General features: G+C 33.3%; 3 protein-coding genes across 3 annotated transcripts; 1 reads left to right on the forward strand and 2 right to left on the reverse strand.

The window, feature by feature from the left end:
- Window positions 1-359: 359 nt before the first annotated feature.
- Window positions 360-6,518, reverse strand: LOC118047725 (E3 ubiquitin-protein ligase RFI2). The gene is made up of 6 exons (XM_035057089.2): window positions 6,083-6,518; window positions 4,625-4,794; window positions 2,997-3,055; window positions 1,770-1,795; window positions 1,275-1,665; window positions 360-1,074 (listed from the first exon to the last, which is right to left on the reverse strand). Exons 1-6 carry the CDS (start codon window positions 6,261-6,263, stop codon window positions 606-608), a joined length of 1,296 nt encoding a protein of 431 aa, XP_034912980.1. The 5' UTR covers window positions 6,264-6,518; the 3' UTR covers window positions 360-605.
- Window positions 6,519-11,907: 5,389 nt separating this feature from the next.
- Window positions 11,908-13,809, forward strand: LOC118047726 (translationally-controlled tumor protein homolog). The gene is made up of 5 exons (XM_035057091.2): window positions 11,908-12,293; window positions 12,767-12,840; window positions 12,981-13,106; window positions 13,197-13,354; window positions 13,462-13,809. Exons 1-5 carry the CDS (start codon window positions 12,266-12,268, stop codon window positions 13,577-13,579), a joined length of 504 nt encoding a protein of 167 aa, XP_034912982.1. The 5' UTR covers window positions 11,908-12,265; the 3' UTR covers window positions 13,580-13,809.
- A 117-nt stretch (window positions 13,810-13,926) lies between these two features.
- On the reverse strand, window positions 13,927-15,843 carry LOC118047624 (GDSL esterase/lipase At5g03980). Its single transcript, XM_035056965.1, has 5 exons — window positions 15,582-15,843; window positions 15,008-15,220; window positions 14,776-14,924; window positions 14,426-14,699; window positions 13,927-14,325 (listed from the first exon to the last, which is right to left on the reverse strand). The coding sequence occupies exons 1-5, from the start codon at window positions 15,841-15,843 to the stop codon at window positions 14,108-14,110; spliced, it is 1,116 nt and encodes a 371-aa protein (XP_034912856.1). The 3' UTR covers window positions 13,927-14,107.

Here is a 15,843-nt window from a genome sequence, read left to right on the forward strand (position 1 = left end):
AAATTATTAAAAATAAAAACAGAAATCAGTTCGAGGGGAGTACTTATGGATACCTAATAGGTAGAGAAAAGTAAACCCTAGATTGTAGGAGGAGGTACGATTCGGGTGGAGCAAAATCCGGTTTTTTCGGGTACATTATGGGCGAAATAAGTTGCATCTTGGGACACAGGATGCACTGTATTTTGTTGTGGTAAGTTTTCAACTTGTTTACTGAAGCAAGGAAGTAACTGCCCAGTGAATCAAGCAACAGTATTGTGGTCATGATCATGGTAAAGCATGCCCGTCGTGGGCGTCACACAATGTCCATGGAAAAATATTGTGGCGGCGGAGGGCGGGGAAAAGCCTGGTGGCTGCTCAACTTTACTGTCCAACATTTGATCTTATTTATATCCTCAAAGGCAAAGAAACGAGAGGAAGCAAAAGTCCATCACACAGCCAGGTGGCTGCCAAACAGATCGTTTTTTCAGGGCCACTCAACAGTATTTTGAGCCTGCCAGGATTGACAGGCTCCAAGCATTATATATCATTTCTCAAGCATACATAATTTGGTTTCAGCCACAGTAGTGGTAGTTTGCTTCACCCAATAAGGATAATGATGAAAGTGATCACCGATTTTGTGATGACATTCTCTCGGATCCATGCCTTTGGCGGAAGCTGCCAGATCTGATGCTGGGATCTGAACCGCCACCAGCCTGATGGAATGTGCTCCTGCCTGAATCTCTGTCCATCTGACTTACTGAGAATGGTGGCAAGTGACTTTCCCATGAACGAAATCGACTTGGCGGAGGATTTTCGGCTTCTTGGAAGTTCCGACTTGATGCTCCTGATGGGATGAAATAGAAGCCAGTCTGGTCGGTTGCTGAGGCAACCGTTCCTACTTGAGGCAATCCTCTATGACTGCTGGATCTCCGGCTTCCAGAAACAACTGGTGTGTGAATGGGCGGAGAATTTCCAGGCTGTTGTTGTTGGTAGTATGCCTGAAGGGCTTGAACTCTATCGCGTGCCCGTGCATTGCTGCCTTGGTAAGGTGGAATCATGGAGGAAGCGACCGAACTCCCAGCTCTGGCACTAGAACTGTGGAAGAAAGAGGTGCATATGATGCAATTATATAATCCAGAACGAAATGAAATGAAATAGAAGTAAAAACAAAGGGGATATCTATTTCAAATGCTGAGAATTATCTGTTTCTTCAACCTAAATGGTATCAGGTGTAAGCCTAAAAGTAACTACAGTTTTCATGGCAAAGAAATTAAATTTTCTGAAGACATACATACCTATGACCAACAAGGAATGGATGCATTAAAGATCCTGACCTTGGTGGAAGATCTGAACTAGTTCTAGCTGACCTTTGAGTAACAGGTGGAACTGAAGGTTGATCTGCATTACCTATTCGATTGCCTGTCGTTGAGAAGGGAGGAGAATGGTGCTCCCAACTGTGATAATGGATATCCATGGCAGGAAAAGCATAGGAACTAGGGATCTCACTAGGTACTGATGGGCCATTCCAGTGATTGTTAAAACTAGAACCATCTGAAACACTGACACCGGAGTTCGAAGATGAAGGGTGAATTGGTCCAAAATAAGCAATATATGGGCATGGATGGGTAGCAGATGATACTGCTGCTGTATGTTCGGCAAATATGGCATGCCCTAATAGATCATGATCTGCATCATAATATCAAGTCCTATCAATACAGTTATCCATAGCGCCACCAGTGCTAGAATTTGAAAGAGAACCATTACATAAACAGGATAGAGGAATCTCTTACATGCATTTGATGGAAATTCTCCTTCCCTGCAACATAGAAAAAACATAACACCTTAGACAAAGAGCAGTGCCCTACTTGAAAACAGAAACAGAAACAGAAACAGAAACCAAGCAGACTGAATATATAGAAAAAGTAAAACTATTGCTACTATAGAACCTAAAGCAGTTTTAAGGGACAGGAATTGGTGCATTCCTCCAATCCATTTTTTTCCAAATATCACATCATATTTATTTATTGAACCACAGTTTTACCCAAAATGCAGAAGAAATAAGTAAAATCATTGACAGCCTGAATTTCAACCATCTCAGACTCCACCATCTAGCTCACACAAAAATCCGGTGCCATTACCATTACTTGCGGTATTACGTAGGCAATGCAAGTGGCAGATTGTAGTGGGAATTAGCCGATAAAACTCAGAACTTGTCTGATTCTATGGTAGCTCGCAGATTGCAACTTGTGGGTGCTCCGTGTAAAACTCAGTGTTTCTTGAAATTGTTTGATCACACAACAGATCTAAAACATCAGATTCTCAAGCTCAGCACATTATCAAGACTCTTTCAATCAAACACTCTAAGTATTGCATCTTGAGAGTAAGTGATTGCTAATCAAAACATGGATAAGAGGAAAAGCTACAAGCATACGATTAAGCAAATCCCAAATCATGGCCCTTGGAGGGATAGATGTTCACTATTCAAATCACAGATTGCAGCTTTTAAAAGACCTTAAAGGAAAACATGGACTGGGCTGCATTTCCAAAAAAAAAAAAACCAGTTGGCAAATCAATTTTCCATTAGAAATCTGCAGCCCACATGCCCAATTATTCAATATTCAGTTTTCAGACACACTTTTGTTGTTTTATAAGCAAAAAAAAAAACATTGCAAAATACAGGTTAGCTACATTTCACAGAAATAGTAACAGTTGGCACATAATTTTCATTCGGAATCTGCAGCATGTCCCCAATTATTAAGAATTCGGTTTTCTGCGATCACTTTCTTTCTTTTATTAGCTCCAGGTTTCTCAGCTAAAAAATACTTCTCTCCTCGAGTCTCTTCAGGGTACCATCTGATTTCCGTATTAAAATCTTCCAATATCATACAAACACAAATACACACACACACAAGACTGCAGGTGTGTAAAATAGCAAGTGGAAAACCAATTATTAGAAAATTTAGTATAGCAACTAAAACAATAATGACTTTGAGCTCTAACATGTAATTAATGCTTACTCAAAAGATGAAGGCAATCGTGCTAGGCTACCAAATGGACACCAATGAACTCCAAAGGACTGCAAAAACATTTAGAACCAAATAAATTAAGAAGTGATAAAATTAAAGTTATGTAAACAGCCCTAAATGCACAGAATTCATCATAAGTGACAATTCAGGAACATGAACCATTCCTACAATGCATGTCATACCACAACCAGAAATACTACTGAGAGAAACTTGCAGAAAACACAAATTTAGGTACCAACAGCACAAAGATTTAAGAGTAATTGTCCAGAAGGATGAGTCGTTTCTATGATTTATCTAAGCATGAATAAAGCTATCTATATAATAAAGAAAGATGCAGATAGAAGAATAAACCTATTACTTTTGGAAAAGCTACAGCTAAGGCATAGAGCATTCAAAGTACAAAGTTAGATTACAATTAGACAGGATAGAAAAACCTTTTGATCCACCTCACTTTAGTAAAGCTCTCAGTTGCACTTTGGTGGCCTCTTCAATTCATCTCCCGAGGAAAATCCAAGGAACCTAGGGAACTGCAAAATGGCAAAGTTGTCCTTGTGCCTAAGTTCCAGGGACAAAACAAGTTTTAATCTGGCAATCTAATACAATCACTAATCTACCTGTGTGGCTGTGTCATTCTCCAAATTTAAGATACCGGGTATCTTGTTGCAAAGAAGATTGAGAATTCAACCTTACTTCCTAAGGTCAAAACTACAGAAAAAGAAAGAGGCCATGATGTTGATTTCATTGATGGTTAGTATTTCAACAATGAAGTTTGTATAGGCACCCAAATTTCTTTCTCCTTCCAATAAACCTGAAAAGATATGCACACGCATCCTATCCAACTTGGTTCATTTATCTAAAACACCTAGTTGAAGATGGCTGGACTTTGCTGATTTGCTTTCTTTAATGACATGGAAAGATAGGAAAAGGCTAAAAAATAAAAAACATAGCCAAAAGCCTGGTTATCTAGACCATGCGACCGAAAAAGAAAAGGAATGTTCTAGTAAAATTCTCAAACAATCAAAAACTTTTTTTTTTATTACAGCAATAGCAGCCCTTAATTAGCAAAGCAAATCCTAATTAAAATAAATCCTAGCCTTCAAAGTAACTTATTCTTAACCATCCAAAACACTATAATAAAATAATGCAAAAACTGAACAGAAAAGGTAAGTAAACCCAACTGAAAGAAACTTGCTATGGTTACCCTTAAAACTTGACATACTATGATCTTGATCCTGCATCATTTGGTATCTCCTAGTTCTATATTTTTGGCTTTCTCAGCATTACAAGGAAGGAAACTACTTAGATAGCACTTTCAATTATACAGATTCTTGCTTTACATGCAATTAACCAAAGAAATTGACATTTTTACATCCATCCTTGATATTCAAAGGTCCTATGGACAGAAACGAGTACTAATTACAAACAACAAAGGGTTGCCGCAATTAGGGGGTACTTGAAAGTTTAACATAGCATCAAAACTCAAAAGTAAATAGAAGTTGAACAGCAATGTTTAATTGACCACCATAAATATGAACAGTATAAAAGTAAAGTACACATTTAGAGAGAGAAAAAAATCATTTACCATTTCAGACTTTAAGAAGAAAAAAAAATCCATTTACCATTTCAGAGTAACTTAAGTCATAAAGGTCCTCATCATGTGCCCAGTCATCCATGGTAAATTCTGGCAGTGAACGACTGCCATTTGCATAGAGCCATTGACCCTTCTCAATTTTCCGACAATTAGGGCATTGCATTGCACCCTTTACATTAAATGCTGAACCGATGCAATCTGAAGATCATCATGACAAGATAAATTTCAACCAAAGGGAAAAAACAAACAAATACTTGTCAAATGCAAAGTAAACAATGAAATGCAAATGCAAAGAAAACGATGAAATACAGGTGAACAAATCAATCTGCCAGTAAATTAAAAAAGTCTTGCTGGTATTCTCCAAAGGAGAGCAAAACAGACATCGAAGCATAGTGATACAAAAAGAAAAACATAAAGAAAAAAAAAAACTCCAAGCATTCAATCACACAAAGAATCAAAATTCAAGCTCCCAATGGAAGACCACTGAACCCAAGCACAGCTTTTCGGAAGAGCCTGTAATGGATTATCGTATATGCAATTTTCATGGATCCAATTCCATGTTCTCCAACAAAAAGTTATCGTGAATCTCTTGCCTCCCTCCTAAGGCATTTGTTGTGTTGTACTCCACTCATTTCAATAACATAATTGATAGATATCTAATTTTCATTTTGAATAGCAAAAGGGCAGTAAATTTAGATGAAATTACTTCCGTGTGATGATAAATTCTAAAGGGTAGCGTTTGGCATAAAGTGTTTTCATAAGTAAAGTATTGCTGGATTGTACTTCTCAGCCACGCCACAATGTTACCAACCCGCAAAAGTAGATTAACAAGAATTAGAGGGCGAGCGGCCTGAGAGCACTGAGCAAGATTAGTTAGCAAAAAGCATTTCTCAGTGAAGCAAGATTAGGGTTTTAGTATTTTCACTCTGTTGAAGACAAACACACACATTAAGGAACTGCAGAAATCTTCACAAACAAAGCTATCCTCAGCGCTCTCTTGTCAAAGCATGACTTCCGATTAGCTTAAATAACTTAAAGCTGTAAAAAATTCCATTAGTTGCAACCTCATTCCTAATTCAGAACCACCCTCTCCCCACCATTTCAATCACACAACATAACTCACTGCCGATATCTCATAACCTCCGGTTCCAAATTCCAAAATCTAAAATTCAATAGAGATGCAAATCTAACTGCCAATTTCAAATCAGCATCGCATCTGTACAACAAAAATTTAACAACTTGTTTCATAACAAAGATCTAACAGATTCATATCATCAAATTATGGCCTCAAAATAACCACATGATTCTATATGCTATCCAATGAAAAGCTACACACCACCATCCAGCCAGCAATTCAAAATCCAATCAAAAAATCCAAAAACTACCCACAAAAACATAACTAAAACAACATTGAACCCGGATCTCAAAATTCCAAATCAAAACCAAAAACACCACAAAAATTAAAAATCCAAACTTTTTAGCATACCCAGATGAAACTGGTGTCCACATTGAAGCTTAGCCCATGATCGATCCCCATTATCAGTTACCACTTCAAGACAAATCGAACACGAAACTGACCCTCCAAAAGACTTGCCATTTAATCCTCCTCCACCACCACCACCTCCATCATCCACAATCACATCATTCCCGCTGTTCCCCAATCCCATCTCACCAAACCCGAAACCACAAATCCTTCAATCTCCCTTCTTTCTCTATATAAATTAATAACACTCTTTCCTTTTCTTTCTTCTTCAGAATTACCCCACAAAGAATCACACCTAAAAAAAATCCGATAGATTAGGACTCGATCGTAAGTGAATTATCAGAGGTTACGAGAAAAAGATTGCTTTTTTAGAGAGAGTTTCTGTTTCTGTTTCTTGTTCTTCTCTTTTGTTGTTGTTGTCCTTGTTTCTTTGTTCTGTCTTAGATTTATTTTATCCGATCTTTTGTGTCTTTTCCTTGAAATAATTTTGTGACCGTTAGATTAGGGGAGGTTATGGTTGCTGTTAGAAGTTTATAGTAACTGCTGTCTAAATAGGATAATGGACGGTTCAGATTTATGTGGGTTATTTCTGTGGATCTTGGTTGTTGGATTTTAATTGGTTGACAATGTTTTTTTCTGCACAACAATTTTGTTTTATTTATTTATTTCTTGAGAATCAATTAATAAGGCACGAGGTTTGGACTCGGATAATAAATGATTTTTTCTCTAAATGTTAAGGTTTTGAGCAAGAATTTAAAGGAAATCACGAGATATAACCTAGGTAAAGTTTTTAGTTAAAAATGACATGATATTGACATGGAAAAATACGATTGATTTGATTGTGTTTTTAATGGTTTAATTAATATGACTAAATTAGGTTGAGTGAACACACAAAAATAATAAAATAACATTGTTATAGGTTGGTTCAATAATCCAATAATATAGGTCTTTTTTTTATTGGTTGTCGAAACTAGTTTGCCAACCATAGCTAACATTAGATCAAGAAAAAAATGAACCTATGATCATATGAAAAGGTAGTCCGGAAATATATATGATTTTTAAAGAAATACAAGAAATTAAGCTTGACAACATTTGGGTATGTGATAAACGGTTCTACAAAAAAATTTTTTTATGTTAAATAATTTTTTAAAAATAAAATTAAAAACAAAAATAACATTTACAAGCCTAATTGGCTAGGGTGTTTGAGAATATGATGATAATTATTTTTTAAAGTATTTTTTATTTAAAAAAATATTAAAATAATATATTTTTGTTTTTAACCATTTATTTTTAATATCAATATATGAAAATCATTTAAAAATATAAATAAAAAATTAAATTTTAATTTTTTTTTTTATTTTGGTCGTCCTGGGGGGTTTAGCTTTGTTATTGAGTTAACCATTTTTTTTTTTTTTTTTTTAATGGGGTTGCGTGGTGTGTTGGTCCATTGTGAGAAGTGAAAATTGTGGGAAGAAAATTAGATTCAAGCTTGTTTAAATTTACAATGGTTAATTGATTTGGTTAAATTTAATTTAACCTATGTTGGCTTAACATTAAAAAGAAACCCACCTTGTTTTATTAAAAAATTGATTAAATGACTTAATGAGTTTTTTTAGGAATTATTTTAATTAATTTCCTATAACATATTATTGTGAGATATCTTTGGAATTGATGACAAGATTAACCTTTTAATTATGATGATTTGTGTTTAGTATGGCGTGATTAGGGATAAAATGCCTTCATTTTCTTTGTAATTTGTTGGTTGAAAATATTATTTATTTATGAATTTGATAAGATTATTATGTGACCTCATGTGTCTTGGAGGTTTTTGGGTAGTTAGGAATTAGGAATTGATTCTGTACTCCACATTCATTGATTTGTCCATCCTGCTTAGGCAGACTTTGGGGATTTATTTTTCTCCTTTATTGGAAGAATTGTTGGAATTGGACTATGGAAGTTGGCTTGGAGATGCATAAACCCTGTTTTCTACATTACAAAAATATAATTATAATCAATTTATTATAAGGGTCCAATTTTAGCATTAGTGCAATAGTTGAGAAGGTGTATGATCTTTACAATTGTTAGAATTTAAATTTCAAGTCAAACTAAAAAATAAATTCTTATAAATTTGATTTAATCTCCATGCAAAAAAAAAATAATTGTATGAATATATAGCTAGAAAATAGAATAAAAAAATAATTCAATTGAATCCCGTGATTTTATTATTTTTTCTCAACAATCAAGATATTTCTCCCAGTAACTCTTGTGCATCGAACATTTACCTCCTGGATAGTATGTTCATGAATTTTTATTTATTTTTTAACTGATACCTTGGATAATAACTATAATAATGTTGGCTGGATTAGGGATTTGGTGCATTTAAGGCGAGTAAATTGAAGATTTGTAGCATATTTAAGATTGTGATCTAGATTACTTTTTAAAATATATACTTAGAAATATATTAAAATATTTTTTTTTATTCTTAAAAATTTTAATATCAACATATTCAAAGAATCTAGAAAAAAATAATAATTTTGAAGAAAAAAAATATTTTTTTAAAATATACAATTAAACAAAAAAAACAAAAACATCAAGCTAAATAGAGCAATATAACTAATGAATTACTCATGAAACCGTAATAAAGTAGTTTGTTGAGGTTAAATTATGCCAAGCAATATTATTAAACTTGGACTGATTCATCAATTGGCTCATAATTTAAGTTATGGTTTGGGTAAATAATCTAGGTTGATTTAGATCAATCTAAAATTATTTTATTATAAGATTTCTCTTTTAAAAGTTAAAATGATATTATTGTTTTAAAAATTAATAAATCAAGTTTTATCAAGATTTTAACATAATCAACTAGATCAAATCTCATTCAGTTTAATATAGAACTCAATTCGAATTAAATTTTAGTAAATAAATTATCATATTAACCTAACATGCTACATCAAATCGGGTTCAATAACATCCATGCTAAATGACTTAAGGAGTGAACCATTAAAACTAACTTGATAGAAATCTATTTATTTTAGCATTTCAAAAATAGTGTTTTATTCATTTAAAATATGTTTTATAATTTTAAATTATTTTAATATATTAATATCAAAAATAATTTTTTTAAAATATTATTTTAATAAATTTTCAAAATCAATCTATCATCACATTTTAAGATGCTAAGTGCTGCCTTTAATTGATTATTGTATTTGTATAGGGTGTCATCACCGATCAATCAATCCCTTAGTTATTATTATTATTTTTTTGTCCTAACTCCACCGGGCTCCACACGTTATCCATAACTATTGTGAAAGTGAGGAAAACCTCGACTCGAGAAACAGTATTTTTTTATTAAAAAAATGTAAGCAACCAAACAATATGAAGTTATTATGATTAATTAAATCATATATAGCAGGAATAGTTTAATTTAATAAAATAAAAATATTTTTAATCAATTCAGATATCCAAAATAAAATTAAATAACATATAAGTTCATTTAGATTATAAACTTTCAAACATAAAAATCATGACAATCATGATTTCATTGTAAATATAATTGACAAACATAAATTTTAGCATGCATAATAAACATATATTTAAATTTATAATTGATTTTTTATCAATGTTCCTACATGCATATTAATAAATAATACATACATGTTTAAATTTTAAAAAAATAAAATTATTTCTTAATTGTTAAAATACTTTTAAAATAATAAAAATATTTATTGTTGTTAATAATGAATTAATTATTCTTAATATATATATATATATATATATATATATATATCCAGAATATTAACTACTTATAATTTATAAATGTTTGTTGATTACGAAAAATATTTATAATTCATGAATGTTCATAGTTCTTTAATTTTTTATAATACTTTCATTTTTGTTACATGATTAATGTATTAATTTATGCACAAAGATATTCCAAAAAGCTAAAAGAAATTTATCATCAAACATTGACTGAATAACAAGAATATTTGTTCAATAATCAAACTCAGGTTCAAATTCATGAGCTCACAACTACCCAATCCACAAAATTATTTTGTGTTTGAAATTTTTACCATTCAAAAATTATTTGAGAATAATTTCTCATTAACATTTAATTGATTTTTTAAAATATGTTAATATTTTATAACTTGTGTTAGATCATAAAATTTAATGTAATTTTAACCTCAAATACGAGTAGATCTTGTACATATTTTGACCTTAAGAAACCTACTGTATATTATATAAACCAATTTCAACATAAAAATCCAAAGAAATAAAGATTTCAAAATGGAGAGAAAATAGAAGAAAGCTATTGACGATAAGGAAAATATATGATAACAAAGTCTTGCACACCCATTTTTATCTTTAAATATTATTAAAATTTTTTTTTCAATCCCATGCAAATTCAATAAGAAATCAAATCCTGCTTTGTCCACCCCCACCCCCCACCCCCCACCCAAAAAAAAAAAAAAAAAAAACAGCTTTATATGAACTTAGTTTGTCAATCTCATCCAAAAACCTAATTGAGTTAGTTTGAATTTGAATTTGGACTAGAATAGAATTTGTATAATTAATACAAAATAATAATTATTATGCAAATAAAACTAATTATTTTGTATTAATTATACAAATAGATAAACCGGCCGAACCGGGTTTCATGATCATCTCAGTCTCACGTTTGGTTTTAATAGCATAAAATTAGTTTGTTTTTGGTAAAAATAAACACCCATATTAAAAAAAATAAAAAATACACGGCGACATCCACACTTGCCTCGGGTAAACTTCCAAGTTGCAGCACTGAACATGCTTGGAAACGACACCCAGCTGTCCACATGGAAAGCAAGGCTGGGACTTGGTCTGCAGATCTGCCAAACCGTGGCCAAATTTTGATTTGCTCATACTGCTTCTGCTCCTAAACATTGTGTCGGCTATCGAATTTCTTTTTAATTTCATCCTGCATGTTGCTTTTTTTTTTTTAATTCCTTTTCTTTCCCTTTTAATTTCATCATTTATACACTTTTGTTATTTAAAATTTGATTGATTTTTATAATTTATTTCAATTTTTCTACATGATAATTACAATTTCAAATAAACATTACAATAATTTATCCTTGCTCGGATTTCATAAAAATATATTTTTTTAAAATTATCGAACCTAGCAAAATTTATGATTCAAGTTATAAATTTGATGGGTTAAGTTATGAAGGCTAGATTAATTTAATATATTATTATTTTAATATTAAAAAAATATTATTTTAATATTTTTTAAAAAATAAATTATATTTTTTATTAATTATTTAAATTGTTTTTAAACCTACCATAGCAACTGAGTCATAATAATTCTCACACGATTTAAACCTCCCATAGCGACTGAGTCGTATCGAATCCTCAGCTTATAAACTGGTTGCATCTTATTCGCATGCCGTGTTTCTTCTTTTTCATTCTTTTCTTGCATGTCACAAGGATTACGGGGGCTTAGGGCAACAAGACGGCTGTACTTGTTTGAAAAAGCGGTTATTATTATGTTTTAAAGTATTTTTTATTTAAAAATATATTAAAGTAGTATTTTTTTATTTTTAAAAATTATTTTTAATATAATTTAAAATAAAATAAATAATTTTTATTTTATTTTAAAATATTTTTAAAACATAAAATCAAACAGAAATAAACATATTTTCAACAACGGTGGTCAGAAGGTCAAAGGCATATCACCTTCTTTTTATCTATTCAAGTCCCAGAAAGCATTCACAAAGGAGGATGTCTGTATTCAATGGATATTCTAGCCATCTGGTAATACTGCAGTCCGTCTCCATGGCCCACTTGCCCAAATGACCCCATGCGACACCTGTGTGAACTTTGCATTGCCAGCTTATATATGAGGTCTTGGACCTGGATGCTTTTTTCACATACCACAACCGTCAGCTACACTCCTCGTAGAGTCGTAGCAACCTCAGAAACTGTTTTGACTCCTTTCCTTTGTCGTCGACAGAACCAAAACCGTGCCTGTTTCGGTAACTCACCAGCCGCCTTCTTTGTTCACCGCCTGAAAGTTCTGTAGTCCTCTATAAATTCTCGACGCCTCTGCCTCATCCTAAACTCTCTCAGGCCCTCTCCCTGTTTTGTGCAACCAACCCCTCTGCTTCTCCTATAAAGATATCATATTTTTTTCTTTAATAATCCTCTGTAATCATGTTGGTCTATCAAGATCTTCTTACTGGTAATTCAAAGACTCTTTCTTTCTTTGTTTCTTTCTTCTGAAACTCGTTTGATGACCTGGGTTCTGTTTTTTATACTGTTATTGATTGTTTTTGTTGATGGTTCGTTTGTTTTTATAATCTTGTTATTGGGATTTGTTGCTTTAACTTTGCACTGCTGTCTTTGGATGATAAAAGGTACTGGGAATTTATTATTATTATTATTTTGAGTTATTGAGTAAGATTTAGCTAGAACTTTGAATTTGATTTTAAGATGTGTTTTGAACAAGTTTACGAGCTTGAGGTATTTTGCCTTTAATATCAATCTATCAGGGAAAACAAAAGGAACTTGTTAGTATAGTTATGGCTTGAAGCTTAATTTGGGTGATGATTTTGATTTGTTCAAGGACATGAGGACAATTTGTATAAGGATTTGTTATGACGTGAAAATTGTTATTGGTTTGTGCCCGGAAGCTTAATTTCGTTATTAATTCAGGTGATGAGCTTCTCTCTGATTCATTCCCATACAAGGAAATTGAGAATGGAGTGCTTTGGGAAGTGGAAGGAAAGGTTAGCATTTTCTTCCTATTTCTTGGTCTCAATTTCCTTTTCCTTTAAGCAACGTTGTTGTCAAATATTCTGTTGAATATAACAGAAGTTGTCAGTTTGAATTAATTTGACTTTCTTTTTATGTGTTTTTGTTTCTACAGTGGGTTGTTCAAGGATCAATTGATGTAGACATTGGTGCTAACCCTTCTGCAGAGGGTGGAGATGATGAAGGTGTTGATGATCAGGCTGTCAAGGTTGTCGATATCGTCGACACTTTTAGGCTCCAGGTTGGTGAGCTAGATTGGATTTTTGTCTTCCACCGTTATAGTTTTTAAATTTCTTGGTATCTAAAATAGTTCTTTCCTGTAAAACTGCAGGAGCAACCTGCTTTTGACAAGAAGCAATTCGTTACCTACATTAAGAGGTACATTAAGTTGCTGACACCCAAATTGGAGCCAGAACAGCAAGAGGTGTTCAAGAAGAACATTGAGGGAGCTACTAAGTTCCTGTTTCCAAAGCTCAAAGACTTCCAATTGTATGTGCAATTCATTCTTTTCTCCATGGGAAATAGTTCTTAAATTCTCGTGATTTAACCTGAATTTTCCTTAGCTACTCTAATTAGTTGAGGTTATAACATTGCAGCTTTGTTGGGGAGAGCATGCACGATGATTGCAGTCTGGTGCTTGCATACTATAAGGAAGGTGCTACTGATCCAACTTTTCTCTACTTTGCTCATGGCTTGAAGGAAGTCAAGTGTTAAACCAGTCTCTTAACAGATAGCCACTGCACAGCCACCTTTGAGATGAATATGTTCTCTGTAGTATTAGAATTTTAGTATAAGCTTTTCAAAATTTATATGACATAGAAATATACCGTTGGGACTTTGATGACAGTTTTGGAGTGGCATGTTAAATTCTTTCTTCTTAGATGTTTTCATGGGACAAGGTTTTATTATATACTTAATGGAGGAATGAGATGCAATTACTTATACGCTTGCTTTGTCATAATCATCAATCCAGAAAGATTTATCATGTGAAAATGCTTAATATATCATATGATGTGGTCTGGATGTTTTTTTGTTCTTCATAATCTTTCTCTGTGGTGGGTTTGAGTACAAGCATTAAGAGCTAGTGAAATAAATTTGGCATTTGAAAAATGAATAATTAAAGTTAGAAACAATCTTGTGAGGTCCCCTTTTCACTCAATGACACAATTTTTACAAGCTTAATAGTAGACAATACTAAGAGCTTCATGTCATCAAGTCCATGTCCTGGTGAACAGAACTTAATCAAGCACTGCATTGAAGCTTTGGAAAGATATCGTTGATAAGCCATTCTGCCATATGTTGATAAGCCTTTTGTGTCAAATGAATTCCATCCCAGCTGATGTGCTGATCAGGGTTTGGACATACTGGAACGCCAAGAGCTCCACACATTCTCCTCAGGCTAAAATTATGATCACCACCAGTCCCACAACAAGCTTTTTGCATCGTCTTCGTATCAAAACCTATATAGAAAAAGAAGGAGACGATGCTGTAAGCATTACTTTTGTGCTGGGCCCCGTATAGTTTCTCTACCATTTACAAGGATCTTGAAAAGAAACTCACCTAGAGACTGAGCGTTCTGATAGATCGACATGAATGCTTTGTAATAGTCACCGTAAACTATGATCACATCAGGGTAATTTGTTTTCAATCCTTCAACGGTTTGCTTGAGAAGCTCATTGTGATAACTTGCAAAAGAGTTTAACCCCTTGAGGCAGTGGAACTCATCATAAGCAGCAGCATCATTGGGCTGGAATTGGCTAAGATAAATCGGGAAGCAACCTATCGGGAAGTTTCCGGGGACAACCACTCGTCTAGCACCGTAACCAATGACTTTCTACAAGATCATATTGAAGAACATTCATAAACAAAAACAATATAGCTAGAAATTTACAAGGAACAAACTAACATACCTCAACAGCATCCTTTATAGCTTTGACAACTTCAGGAACCAACGCTTTCATTTCTTCATTGGATTTGTTAAACAAGAAAGCATAGTTATAGTCATTGCCTCCAATCTCCCCAACCATGAAGAGAGATGATTTAATTTCTTTAGCACAATCTGTGAAGCAATACATAACTGTCAGGCATGATGGTTGAAAAAGGATTTAACTATTGAAATATCATATGAAACATGTCGATTACCTTTAGAACATGTGTTAAAATAGGTGAACATCCACTCAAGTTGTGCGCTAAGAGATTCCTTTGTCACAATGTTCAGTATATTCTTTGATGACAAAACTTCTGCAGGCAAGGCAGTTGAACCAGCAACGGCAAAATTCACTCCGCTGCAGCCACCGGAAAAAATTCTTGCCGGATTCAAGAAGGCATCAAGATAGGGAAGTTTAGCCGAGCGTGCTGCAATAGTTCAGAGAAAAGTTAACACAATCAAGCAACTTCTACTGCAAAATAGGTTAGAAAGAGAGTTATAAACCAGATTTTGTAAGATAATGTAATTTATCATAATAATATACGAAATGGACCGCCTTTGACTTGGATAATGCTCTGATATACATTGTAATATTTCTGAACATTTAGAACAAGAAACTTTTTGGATCAAGGCCGCATGGTTGCCCCATTAATCCCAACGGTTCAATGTGTCAGATTTTCTTGATGATTAGCATTATTATGCAGATTAAGGCTACGATTTGTTTGGCTGGCTTTGTTTTTTCAATACAAACACAATTTGAAACGTCGCGTAGACAAGCAGGAAACTTACCAATGTAATCAATCATCAACAACCCATTGGAGCATCTACCGGTTGGCTTCGAGAGATTCATACCATAAGGAAACCAAGCATATCGAGAAAGAGGATTTTCTGTAATCAAATTGCCAGTGTCAGCTATAGAATCCCCAAGTTGATAAATTGCTTTAAACCCGCATTTTTGAAGAACATCTACATCATGGCTAAATACAGGAACAAGAAGAAAATGGAACAAAGAGGAAAGAACAAAAGCACAAACAACGTTGCTGGTAGCCAT

Source organism: Populus alba, chromosome 5, assembly GCF_005239225.2.
Source record: "Populus alba chromosome 5, ASM523922v2, whole genome shotgun sequence".
Lineage (NCBI taxonomy): Eukaryota > Viridiplantae > Streptophyta > Magnoliopsida > Malpighiales > Salicaceae > Populus > Populus alba.

What these genes read in the sequence shown, in the direction of transcription:
- LOC118047725 (XM_035057089.2), bottom strand. Translation starts at nt 6,263, where the DNA reads ATGGGATTGGGGAACAGCGGGAATGATGTGATTGTGGATGATGGAGGT. An exon ending in CGATTGCCTTCATCTTTTGA is followed by an intron (nt 1,796 to 2,996) that starts GTAAGCATTAAT and finishes TCTATGTTGCAG; the next exon opens with GGAAGGAGAATTTCCATCAA. An exon ending in CCATTCCTTGTTGGTCATAG is followed by an intron (nt 1,075 to 1,274) that starts GTATGTATGTCT and finishes TTTCTTCCACAG; the next exon opens with TTCTAGTGCCAGAGCTGGGA.
- LOC118047726 (XM_035057091.2), top strand. Translation starts at nt 12,266, where the DNA reads ATGTTGGTCTATCAAGATCTTCTTACTG. An exon ending in CTATCAAGATCTTCTTACTG is followed by an intron (nt 12,294 to 12,766) that starts GTAATTCAAAGA and finishes TTATTAATTCAG; the next exon opens with GTGATGAGCTTCTCTCTGAT. An exon ending in TCGACACTTTTAGGCTCCAG is followed by an intron (nt 13,107 to 13,196) that starts GTTGGTGAGCTA and finishes GTAAAACTGCAG; the next exon opens with GAGCAACCTGCTTTTGACAA.
- LOC118047624 (XM_035056965.1), bottom strand. Translation starts at nt 15,843, where the DNA reads ATGGCTACCAGCAACGTTGTTTGTGCTTTTGTTCTTTCCTCTTTGTTC. An exon ending in TTTTAACACATGTTCTAAAG is followed by an intron (nt 14,925 to 15,007) that starts GTAATCGACATG and finishes ATTGCTTCACAG; the next exon opens with ATTGTGCTAAAGAAATTAAA. An exon ending in CTATAAAGGATGCTGTTGAG is followed by an intron (nt 14,700 to 14,775) that starts GTATGTTAGTTT and finishes ATGATCTTGTAG; the next exon opens with AAAGTCATTGGTTACGGTGC.